Raw genomic sequence first — 13,750 nt, forward strand, 5'->3', positions numbered from 1 at the left:
CCATTTTTAAGTCATGTTCTCAGATGAATTTCCTATGAAAAGGCTTTGGAAGCCTAATGTGCCCAGTAAAGAGAAAGAAGGTGGAAGAAGCACTGTTTGTGTCAAGGATGCTGCCTGAGAGTACTGCCATCCTTCAACATGGTTTTATTTAGTTATTACAACTCTCTCTGTGTAAATGACATTTAGGATTATTTAAGATTATGTTGTAATCCTTTTAATCCTTAGTGCTTTAAATTTCAGGCTAAACACCAAAGAGCAAACTAGCACTTAGGAAGAATGTTTAAAGCATGTGATTTGAACATAAATCTTTTTATTCACTTCTTCCCTGATGAAGACCTAGTGTTGCTCTTAAGTTCACTGAGAAAACTTGTACCACAATTCATTACAAATCACTTGGTTGCTAAATGTTTTATCAAGCAACATCAAATTTGTGATGGTCCTTGACAGTTATGCTTTCTGCAGAATTAAGCAAAAGTTAGCAATGAACATTTACTAATTCGACTTAGAATTTGTGTGGAATTTATAACACAAAGTATCTTTCTGTGTTTGTGCATGTGTATGTGTGTATGTGTGTGTGTGTGTATACATAAATGCTCACTTTACTAAACTCAAGTATTAGATGCGTGTATACACATACACACATACATTATACACACAATATATATATTTATATATATATACACATACTTATTTTAACATGTTATAACATTACTATATATTCCTTTGTACAGAAGTTAACAGTAATTTTAAAAATATATCACTTTTTATTAAGTATTATCAATTGGATCAAAGATGGTTCTGTTACAAAGTAGGTAGGTGTTCTTGAATTCAGCAAAAGAGCAACATTTTGATTTGATTGACCAAAAGTTCTTAAATACTAAAACCTAGTCATTAATGTTGTCACTGTAATGTCAACATGTGCCAATCAAATAAGGCTGAATTCACACAATGAGTTTGATAGGACTTTGACTATGAAGGAAATATAGCCTTTAATACAAAGAAAAAATGAACAAATATCCAAGCAGGACATAGAAAAAAAATGAAGCTAGTTAAATCTTCCAACATGTGTGTATGTGTGTGTGTGTGTGTGTGTGTTTATGTGTGTGTATGTGTATTTGAGACAAATGTGTGCCTATGTGGCTTTCATTTATCTCAGGCACTCGCAATTTTTTGTTTGTTTTTGTATTCATTTTAAGTTGGACTTCTCTGCAGACACTGTAATTATGTGGCATATAATTGCTAATCCATCACCTTTTTAAAGACAGATTTCAAATTTTAAATTATTTCTAATTTTGCACTTCTTTGATTTTTCTTGAACCAAAAATCTCAATAGTCATTTGCTATCTGTAATCTATAATTCATAGACTGAGATTGAACACCAAGCCTAATTCAAACTTGGAATTTTAAAGCTATTTCTGATGTAGCGCATCAGCTGAAGCTCTGATGGTCTTTTTGTCAGGAAGAAACACTTCATTATTCTTAAGGTAATGAAACCCCTGCACACACACATACTCCAACATCCAACAATGCCTTAATACCATGTTTTTGAGATATAATCGTGTTTATTCTGATCATTTGAGAGTTTGACCAGCTAATGTATCTAATCAAATATTGATGTAAGTCATCTAGATTTAGCTCCCTGGCAAATTCTTCCCGATGCTTTTTTGTTAACAGAACTACAAAAGCTGTTTATATTGTTCCTCTCAAAGGCTTACTCTCATAGCTTGTATCTATAGATACATACTAGTAAATTTTACCTAAGTTCGTACATTTTGGTGGTGAAAGATTTCAGCATTACCAGAAACCTAATGATTCATTCATAAAGAATAAAGCAGAAAACAAAACTTGAATCATTTTTAAGCTTTGCTAATTCTCTTGTTTCTCCAAAGGATCTAAGACCATATGCATATAATCACCGAGGTCCCATGAATTGTTCAATTACACTACAAACAATGCTAGCTACTGAGATTTTCATTCCCCAAAAGTTACAAAAAATGAGAATAATTTAAATTTTTTGGAAGTATCTATATTTAGAAATGAGGAAAATTACAAAAAGAGATATTTAGTGATATTCATAAAATCTTATGATTTTATATTCCACTAGTATAAGCAATTTTATTGTATAACTATGCTTACTATACCCATAAATATTTTTCTTCTTGTAGCCCTGTATACATGATATATAGATGACTATCAACATCAATTGTGACCCTTCACAAGGTCAACAGGATAGTTTAGCCCATTTTCAAAAGTTTCTATCATTCAAGATTTATGTCCATAAATTTGAATTTAATGTATTTCTTTTACAACTGTGGTGATGAGGATGCTAAAATCACAATACTTATGAAGACTACAACACTTAGCATACCTGATCCTCTAGGTTGTTATACAGATTATGATTATAATCTTCAAAATTATTATTTATAGCAGATTAACAAAAAGAGCAAGAATGGAGAAAGAATATATCACCTATATATCATTGCTCACTTTAAAACAAATTTATTTCTCCTATTTTAATCTCAAAAACCACTTTTTCATCACTCTTGGGATTAGACCATTGATTTCTGGGTGTGTTGGGCTGTCCAGATAGTTTGCCTGCCTTCCTACCTTTCCCCTTTCCTCCTGTGTTTAAAATTTTATTTTTATTAAGAAATAATAATTGTTTATATTCTCTTCATTTCATTTCTTTTTGGTAATAATAATATCTCTTCATCTAAGTAGAATAAAACTAGAACCAGAAAAAAAATTATTCCAGAATATGACAAAAATTGTTGGTTTCTTTTAAAAATCTAAATGGTCCCAAATTAGTCGACCATACCTGAATTACTATTTTGAAAAAGCAGCCTATACTGGAAAAGAGCATTTTTCCCCTCTAGTAAGAATGTAGATATCAAATTTCACCTATCTATAAGATACAAATATAAGACTCCATATATTCATCTCACGACAAAATTTAAGAACAGAAGAATTTACTTTTCTTCAAGAACCTAATTGTTGTTAAAAGATACTTTATGAAAAAGTTCAATAATCTGGCTCCATTGGCTGCTAAATGATATAAAATGTGAAATATGCTTATAAAGTTATGAGTTATTTTAGAAATATAAAAGTTAAATTTCATTTAAAAGTGTAAAAAATATCAACCTCTACAATCTAAAATTATTAATTGCCAAAGAAAACCATGCCATATGATGTAGTTTGGTAACATATATGAAAAAAATTACCAATTTCTTCTCTTTCAAGGATTTCATCTGGTTCTTTCCATTCAATGGAATATAATTATAATTATTAACCACAGTGTTTTTTTTTCCAAAAACTTTATGCGATGTAAAATGATATAATTTTCATAGCTGTTCAGCTCTCTTCATCCTCACTACTTACACTAGTGAATGTAATTAATGACCAGAAGACAGTTGTGACAATGAATCAAAATAGTTTGTAATTGGTGAATCTTCACTTATGTACATTTGAAAATTCGACAATATATCTAATTTAAGTAAAGCATTCTAGGTTGGAACTCCAAACAGCTATCAAATTCATTTCAAAATTCAAAGACCTATGTGTAAAGCTAATCAAAATCAACATGCAACATGTATTTTATGTTTAGATAGCAACCAGCCACCAGGGAAAACAAAAAAAAAACAAACCAAAGATTCAACAAGGAAGAGAAGTCAGTCTTTCATAATGACCTTCAGACAACTAGTTCATGCACATGAAAACATCACAAGAAGGTAGTCTGATTTTGATTACCCAAGAGACATCAGATTTAGAAGGAATAGGAATAAATTGAATATATGTAACATTCTTACCTGAAAGACATTCTTTCTGCTTGATTTTTCTTTGGCCCATTCAATATGTGCTCCACACAAATCCACACTTTCTGGTTTGTGCCCACTTTTCTGTAAATAAAAATGAAATAAGAATAAAAAGCACACATCATTGGAGATGCATGTCAGAGAAAATAAGAGTTTATTGAGTTAGAAGCTATACATATTTATGATAAAAAGCCTATCTATTTTTTCTTCTAGGAGAAACCCAATTTATAAGATTTGGGATGGAGAGAGACTTCATAATTTTAACTCTCTAAACTTCAAAGTCCATTTTAAAATTTCATTAATTGTAGATAATGACAAAAACAAATACATAAAATGTTGTTTTGTGATGTTATTTAGTAATCCTAAAGAAATGCAAGCTTTAAAATGTTTCCTTAAGAATGAATGTTGCTATTCAATGGCTAATGTAATGTAAAAGCATTTAAAGTCATATACTTAGACCTAAGAGGAAACATAAAGTTAGTAAATCATAATGTAATGGAAACCCCATACAGAGATTTAGCTTTGTGACTTTAACAAAGTTACTTGGGATTTGGCTACATCATCTAGAAAACGGAGCAGGTGCATTAATAAATCTCAAAATCCTTTTGTAGGTTTGTGTTTCATATGCTAACAAATCCAACAAGTATTTATTAAGTGTCAACTATGTGCCTTTTATGAGTTCACTTTTTAGACTTGGAAGACTATGCACATGACTATATGTATACTTTTATCTAATAAATTTACTTTAGACCAAATAGGTTATAATGTGTGTGCTTCTAGTTACATGGTGACAATGTGGATACTACTTAAAAGTTGTTTTATTTCAATAATTCTTAATAGTCCATTAATAGACATATTAATTCTGGTTGCCAAAATATTTTCATTTTCATCTGATTCAAGTGGATAACAATTAGAAAACATTAAATTCATACAGCATAGCAAGTTTCTTCATTATTTTTCAAAGACATGTCACATTTGAAAGATTTTTCAACTATTTTCATAGTTTCACTCTCGGTTTCTCTATAGGTGAGTTCAGTAACTTTCCTCAAGTATTTTTCCATAGACTATATTAAAATCTTAGCATACAAAGCTTATAATACTTTAGGCAGTATTTTCAATGGCAGGAACTTCAGGTTAAAACATGAAATTATGAATAAAATTATAAAATATTAAAAGAAATTATCTATCCATAATTGTTTCCTTATAGTTACTGTGTCCAATTTTATCAGTTTAAAGAAACAGTTTTGTTTTTTTTTTTTCAGAAAAAGCTGAAAAATCCATTTTTATTGTAAATTGTGAGATTTTAGTTTTGGGCAACTCAAATCAGTTTTTGAAGAAATATCATAAATCCCAGTGTATCATTCCTTCAGAATAAATTCAGCTGGCAAGACAGAGTTGATAGCATATTATTTCCATGTTATTTAATAGGAACCTCATGAAAAACCCAACAAAATAAGACATATCCCTTAAAGATATTTCAAATTGTGACAGATTTTTATTGGTTCACTCATCTTCTGCCACCAAGTGACCACTATTATGAATGATCCCCAAAATGATAATGATAATTATTGCCAAGGGATTTCTGGTAAAATAAATGTTTAAAATCAAATGCTTCTTGTAGAGTTCATTGAATTATAGGATAATCCGAACCAACAAAAATAACCATTAAGAGTATAAGACATAGCAAGACCCTCAGCAACTGAGGGCTGATGATGTAGCTCAGTGGTTAAGTGTCCCTGGGTTTGATTCCCAGTGCCAAAACAAACAAACAAAGAAAAATCAGACAAAAGAGCTTATCTTTCCCATATAATATAGTCGGGGGGAAAGACCAAATTATTTCAAATAAGAGGCATTTTTAATATGCCAAGCCTTTTCCTTAGGCCTTTCATCTAGGAATTCATTTAATTCTTACAATTGTTAAGGTCATTATTATTAGTACAAATTATTAACAACTGAGGTGGCTATTATTATTATCACCATTCTAGTTAGGTAAGAAAGTATGCCAGAATGGTTCTGGCATGGCAGAACTTTCCCAAGGTAACACAGCTACAAAAGAAAAGGCCAGAATTTAAATGCTAGTAGCGTCACTTCTAAGTCTATTCTTAACCACTACTGGTCCTTGAAAATTGAATGCACACTGTGATCATACTCATGCTAAAACACAGAAGAATTTGGGAAAGCTACAGCTTTCTCACTAGAATCCAGGACAGACATATTGATCTTGTTTGTGTCCTCTGCTAAACTTGATCTTGCGTTAGGCCCTGTAAACCACCTGTTTATCTGGACTACCTCCCAATCTTCACATAGCTGGCTCCTTACCCAGTAGCTCCTAGTTAATTTCACCTTGCCAGAGAGTGTTCTTTGACTGTCTTTTATATAAAAGATCTGTGCCCCAGAACGACTATCCTATGTCTTGTTTTAATTTCTTTCCTCCTAACTAAAATTAGCATATATATTTTTATATACTGACTGTTTGTGTTTCCCCCACTAGAATTAAGCTCCCTGAGTTAAGGCCTTGTTTGCCTTTTCCTCTGCTGTTTTTCCCAATGTATGGAACAGTGCCTGGCACATACTTGTTCAATGAGTATCTGCTGAATTCATGAATGAAGAAAAAATATCAAAATGCAACTAGTTTTTGTGCTTTGGAAAGAAGGCTTGAATGTCTTAAAATTCCCAATTTTATAGCAATTAAGATTTGTAGTTTAAAAAAGTGTTAAGCAGTCTTTTGTTCATGATATGGAAAAATGATACAGTTTAATGGACTCCCGTGGGTTGAATGTGGAATTTCAGGGAATCATTGAATAAGTATTTACTGCATTCCTATTATGTGGCAATGTGTTAGTGACTTTCTCTGCTGGACACAGGGGCTGTAGAGTTAAGGAAAATATTGACTCTTCCTCTAAGAATACCATACTAGGTCTAGCTTTAACACAATTACCTGTAGACTCTATACGATTAATAGCTAGAGGAAACCCATTAAAAAGCAATATAAGTTTGCATGGTGTTCTTGCCATCTAGTTATGCCAATCTATAACTGTTCTCTTCAGTATCATATGCTAAATCTCATGACCTTGGCACATGGCATGGGTTTATCACAATCCAATTTCTGTGCATCACTCTCAGTGATCTCCAGGTGCTCATTCATGTGAATACTCCTTCCACAACTCTTGCCCCATTTCCTGGCATTCTTTACAACCTCACTCCTCCACCTCCGCTGCAATTCACAGATCTTCACTATGCTTCATATCTAAGAAATTCCACTTTATGAGTTCTCTTTACTCTCATCCTGTTCTCATGGTTGCCTCCACCTTAGTACAGTCTCCCAGTTCCCAAATCATTCCTGGCTCCCCTTCCTTCCATGTCCAAGCTGTGTCCCATAGTCAGTTCAACCACGCCTTCACTAACCATCATCAAGTGACACCTCTCTCAACTATTTGTCCTTCTAATAATCTTTCTCATATATCCTCATTTTTGATAAGTGACTTTTGATTTCTCAGGGTAGCACTTTTATAAAGAATGACCACCTCCTTCACTGGGTCTTTGACTTTACTTAAAAAATGTTTTGTGATCCTAGTCAATTTCTGTGCGCATGACAATTCTCTCCCAAAGCTTTAGCTCCTTGGATAGTTTGCTCTTCACACATAGAGATCAAATGGCCTATTAATAAACAAAAATAAATAATTCATCTCAGAATGATAGTTTATAAAAAAAGAAATACACAGGATCTTAAGAATATAATATTTCCATTTATCCTAACTTTAAGAAGAAATAAGTATTATGGAATAATCAAATTAAATAATAAAAATTTAGGGTGAATTTATAAGTATGTTAAAACAACCAAAGTTATTAGGATAAAGTTAAAACAAATAAATAGATCAAATTCAAGAAGAGAAAACAAAAATTAATAGATAAAGAACTGTAAAACTGATGCTAATAAGTACTTCATTTTCACAAACCTAATGTAGGCATAGACTGAAGAATAACTTTAGGGACAGAAGAGTATTAAAAGGAAAACATTTTTTAGCATTTAAGTGTTAAACATTGAAAAGAAGTAGTTCAGAAAAGTTGTAGAACTTTTTTGGAAGAAAATCAAGATTTTATTCAAGAAGCCGGAAGTTAAAGCATCCTTTAATAGAAAACATATTTCTGATTCTACAGCTATACAACATACAAAAACGTCTGCTAATGAATTGCATGATGCCAATGGATCATATTGAACATCATTATAAAAATAAGTTTTTAAAATTTTGACTAAATATGGATTTGAATCTGAGAATGTATATATCATATCTCTTCTGGGATAAACTTAAAATAGAAATGACTGATTTTTTAAATATTTAAACAGAATTATTTAGGAGTTACTACTTTTGGACAATAAAACATAAAAGCCTCTTTTGCTGGAGCAATATGAAGTCATTAAAAGCTGATCCTGGGTCTTAGCCACTTCTATTTTTTATTATTCTCCTAATCCATCTTCATCATTTCCCAATAATATAGCTGATAGGATATTCTATATATAACATTTTTTCTCTGACTTAAACTTTTGAGTTCAGCTTTATTTTTATTTGTGGGGTTATGGGGGTCCATAGTCTAATATATATTAAGAAAATATCAAAGACCAGCTGCTGTATTGCTAATATTTTCCATGGTGAAGACAGAGCATGTTTGTAAGCAACAAATCATCAGGCCAGTCATTCTCATTCCCTCATTACAAGATGTGTTTTTAAAAAAGATAAAGCTCAGATTTATGAAATAGGTTATTAGCTATCATTTTTTATTTTGGATTAATTGCTGTTCTAGAATATAGACTCAGATTGTCCTTATCATTTTGAAACATGAAACACAAAATCTGTTTAAAGGAATTAAGTTTTATCTCATAACTCGTTTTGATTCTGGAAAATTGTTCATGAAGGAGGACAAAACTCACTTATAAATTCTCATTTGGGCAAAATGATTTAGGAAAGAGTGCTGAATGGATACCTGATCTTATTAATGTCTAAAGTATGGCCCCTGTCAACAGAGAGAGGATACTTTGATTATAAGATGTGAGTTTTATGTATATGAATATAAATGATGTTAATAATAACTGAAATTGTTTCTACAGTGAAATTTCTCAGTATATTACATGACCAAATCAAACCAGATTTTCAGAAAAAGTAAACCTTTGCTAGTGATTTGGGGTATTAGAATGTTGTATACTGTTGGGTTTTTTGTTTGTTTTTTTATGAGAAAATATTCTCTACTTTTTAAGAAATTAGCACTGCATTTATTTCTGAATTAAAATCTCCCTAGAATAAACACAATAGCTTTTACTTAGTCTACATTGCTTGTATGCTCATCCTGTTTTAAAAACGTACATTACATAACAAGCTAATTGGATTCTGCAAAGTGAACAGCTTGAGCATACTTTCAACATCTCAGGTGCTTCTTGAGAGTCTGTCCTTAGATAGTTGTACACTGCATCAGCTATCACTTGTAGATGACTAACCCTGCTTAGGACATAAGAATGACCACTGGCCATCTTGAAATGCTAGGCCCTCATTCCAGACTGCCAGAGGGTAGGGCAAGCTTTTGCCTTCATCCGCAAATTCCAGATTTGGTTGAAATGCTACTTTTCAGGATGTTAGATCTGGCTTTCTGGATAGCTACCCAAAGGGGAGACCAGTGTCTATATGATGAAAGCAAGTAAAGGTGTTGCATAATGATATTAAACCAAAGGGAAATTGGAGATGGGAAAGAACACAGCAGATGAAATCTTTCTTCTTTTATTCCCTCATTCCCACAGTTACTTTAAGTTTTCTCCAGTCTATTTGCACCTTCTTTCTAAGCTGAGCAGGGTACCTACCAGTGATCCTCTTCATTGCTTTGAGGTGCACTGTAGAATGGCATGTATCATGGTAACACATCTCCTGCACCACTTTCCAACATTTCTTGCTCACTTTTTCTCTTATTTCATTCTTTGTGCCATCTAAGACACTGATGTTACTCTCCCTGTAGCAGAGATGGATACTTCTCCACCAAAATGTGTGTTGTGTTCCCTTCTTTGAGTGTCCAGAGATGTCACTGGTGAATAGCTCACCAGCTGGAGACACTTATTTTTTTCTCAATTCCTTTTGCATCAAAATTTGGCATGTTCCTTATCTGTACCACTGAACATGAACAAAAATGATGTCAGACATGTCAGATACTTTTAGGATAAAGACTTATAGAGCATGCATATTTTTCCCATTCTCCATCTGCAACTACTCATACCAATATATTGTTACATTTAGTAGAAATAACAATAATAAAAATAGCAAATATAATTAATATTTATTCTGTTTGTTATGTTCCAGAAACATTACACCAACTTTGCAACATATACTTTTAAGTGGTAGGTACCCTTTATAGGTCCATGTTGCAGTTGAGCTAACCAAGGATTTTAGTAACAAAAAATCTGATATTTCCAGCCTAGGTGTCTAACCTGAACACTCCTAAATCTACCTAATTTGGTATCCTGCTACATAATGCATTTCATTTCAGTAGCAAATTTTTAAGGAAGACTAAATGAATATATTCTGTAAATTTAAAAATTGCTCTGCACAGAAAAAGTCCATTTTATCTTAGATAAATGCAAGCTCTAAAACAGATGTATTACATTGACCAAAATGATAAACCACAGAAAGTCAAGCTTCATAATTAAAATAGTTTCCTGAGAGTGCCTAAGGTGAGGTTTATTGAGGGACAGTACGCTATTATCCATTTATAAGGAGTCCTATCAATTTCATAGATTTTTGTGGTTATAAAAATTATGTAAGATATAGAATTTATTATACTTAATGGCCAAATCTTGAGAAAATTATAACCAGAGAACACGGCTTCATTTATAATAATATTGATCACTGGATTTCATTTTTTTCCTCACAAAGTTTATGTAAATAATATACTAAAATTCAATTTCTTTTTTCCTTTCTTCTTTTATTTCCATTTCTACCTGCCATCTTCCACAATGTGGGTGGTAGCACTGTTTCTCAATACTGGCTTCATGATGAAGGTTTGTTATGATGCACCCATGACAATGCTGCTAAGCTGCACTGATGACAACCATGCTGATGCTGCCACAGTGCTAACATTGCGAGAATCACAACACCAGGCAGAGATTTTAAAATGCCTCTGTTAGGCTAAGGTTGGTAGCTCTGTTGTTACCCCTCCATTCCTCATAAAATCTTGAACAAGGGTCTGTGTAAGGGCTCAATACTCATCTACAAAGATAAAATTATTTCATATTCATTTTGCTCAGAATACTCAATAATTCATGAATAGCTTTCTGATTGAAACTATTTTCATCTTTTTACTAAATCACATCATTTCACTCCCATAAATAAGTTCATTTTGTTGCTAAAGTCATACTACAGTGAATGAACATTAGATGTATTGCATTATTTAATTAATGCTTGTGTGCATTATTCACACTGAAAGTAAACAGTATTAAAAAGAGTAAACAAATTATTTTAATGAGAACTTTTATATTATTACTTTTTTGCTTCCAAGGTTATGACTGAATGAAGGGTTTGGTAAAATTAATAAGTTTATAAAATGCTTTGGAAAGTTCTCTGCTTTAAGAAAGAAGTCATAGAAGTAGAGAGTAGAATGGTGGTTACCAGAAGCTGAGAGTGTGAAGAAGGGTATGTGGAGATGTTGATCAAAGGGCACATAGTTTCAGCTAGACAACAGGAATAAATTCTGGAGATCTACTGTATAACATGTGTGGGAGACAACCTTGCACATGAGGGAGTCACACTCCCCAGCTGGGTGCTGAGGCGCTCAGTCACAGAAATGTGGCAGAGCTTTCCCCACCCTTCTTGGGATCAAGGGTCAGTGTCTCATGCATGGGTGTGTCTTGCTACAGCCCCTTGGGTGAAGCTATGTTCACCCTTCATTTGTAATATAATCCTTTGCCCTGTTTAGGATAGAATCTACCATGCAAGTGCCTTGTGTGTGTCCCCTTCTCTTACTGTGCTCTTGGGTGTGGTCTACCCAGGTGTCAGTCAACCTGCTGACAGTGGACATCATGAAGATCGACTCAGCCCCCTGAAACCTGACACCTTGCCTCATTTGAATAGCTTCTCCTCAATAAAAGGAGTCAGCACGTGCTCTCACTCTCTCTCTTCCTGAGGACCCTTAAAGTCAGCCGTCACAGCAACCCCAAAGAAAAAGGTATTTGTGTCTTTTATGTGGTTATTTTGCACAGCCCAGTTAGCCCAGTTTACCTGAAGTGACCCCTGAGCCTTTTAGTCAGAACAGAAACCCGGCAAACATGGGCATTATATTTGATAATAATTTTGTATACTTGAGTATTGCTAAGAGAGTACATTTTATTTGTTCTAAGCATAAAAAAATAGAAAATATATGAAATGATGGACACGTTAATTGGTTTGACTTATTCATCCCATGATGTATAAATACATCAAACAATATGCCACAGTAACATACATACACAATTTTAAATTAAAATTTGCCAGTTGTGTGTCCAATTAAAAGTATTGGTACAATTCAAAATGAGAAATATACAAGTAGCAAAAAAGTGTCTGGTAAACAATAAGTAGAGTATATAAAATGTTTATAGTACTTGCTTCTATTAGGCTATGGTAGGTAGTCTATTGTTGCACCTCCATCTTTTACAATCGTCCATTTCTCAAAATAGTATAACGAAATGTTTATTGTGCTTCTGAATTTATGTCAAAAATGATACTAAGTTTTCAGAGCAGTAAGTAATCAATAGAATAGAAACAGGGGATCTCACCCATCTAACCAAGGAGCAGAAATTCCACTTGATCTAATTGTTGGTGAATGTGAAGACAAGAGAATATTTTTTAATGTAGAAAGACTTTACACAGTGTGTTTGTTTTAGTGGGATGTAACACTGAACAAATCTTCTGTAGCAGTATAAATAAATTCCCTTCTATGTTTGCAACTGGGACTCACTATTGTGCTAATACACCTAGGTTCTTAGGAGAGTTTATTTTTAGTTCTCCTAAGATGAATTGTCCTGCTTGTTTACTTTGCACTAGAATTTCTGTAAAAATGACCATATTGTTAAAGGTCAAAGACATATAAGAATATCGAAATATTTTTCAGTGAAAAGATGGTCTGTTATTTACTAAATGTATCTGAGACACAATGATGACAAAGTTAGCCATTTTGCAATTATATCTATCAATAAGAGTCCAATCCTTACTGTTCTCATCCATATTTGCACTATGTGATACCTGGCAGTAATTGTTAATTGTTCATAGAATAAATTATCCTTTGACTCTAGGATAATTTCACATGTCCTATGTTTTTTTTTAAATTTCAATTAACATGTTGTTGAAAACTCTGAATCTCTCTTAATATGGTAATGCTTTTGTTTATTATTGATTACAAATGGCTCCATATCACCTACAGAACAAAATCATCTTTTCTCATCTTCCTCTTCAAGGTCTTTTGTAAGCCAGTTCCGTGTTGACTTTGTAACCAAATTCTATTCCTTGCTGTTTCAGAACTTAGTTCCTCACCTGTTATGAAGCATTGCTGGCATTGCTCCCAGGCATTTTGTAGAAGAAATACAAAACAGTCTGGACTGGGGCACATTCACTCTAGGCCTCAGGGAACCTCCATTAAAATGTTTTCAAGACATGACCAGCACACAGTGCATTGAGGAAGGCAAGAGATCAATAATCTCTATAAAATAAACCTACTACTTAAGGAATTAATTTCTAATATTTTACCATTGTTTTCTCTTATTTCTATACAAAATTACTTATGTTCCCATATCTGCATCAAAGTCTCATTTATCAAAAACATGTTCAAATATCACTTCCTCTACAAATATACTGAGAAGGCTTTCTAGTCAGAACCAATTGCTGGCTCCTCTGAGTTACCAAACACTAACACAGGCCCCTTTTCTTCCATTTTAG

General features: G+C 32.9%; 1 protein-coding gene across 1 annotated transcript in view; it reads right to left on the reverse strand.

Annotated features, from left to right (window-relative positions):
* Arhgap15 (Rho GTPase activating protein 15) overlaps positions 1-13,750 on the reverse strand; it is a 630,363-nt gene that overhangs the window by 509,737 nt on the left and 106,876 nt on the right. The window contains exon 6 of the mRNA XM_071619213.1: positions 3,807-3,896. Within this exon, the coding sequence (XP_071475314.1) occupies positions 3,807-3,896 (90 nt within the window). The remainder of the gene's footprint in view (positions 1-3,806; positions 3,897-13,750) is intronic.

This window comes from Marmota flaviventris, chromosome 11, assembly GCF_047511675.1.
Source record: "Marmota flaviventris isolate mMarFla1 chromosome 11, mMarFla1.hap1, whole genome shotgun sequence".
Lineage (NCBI taxonomy): Eukaryota > Metazoa > Chordata > Mammalia > Rodentia > Sciuridae > Marmota > Marmota flaviventris.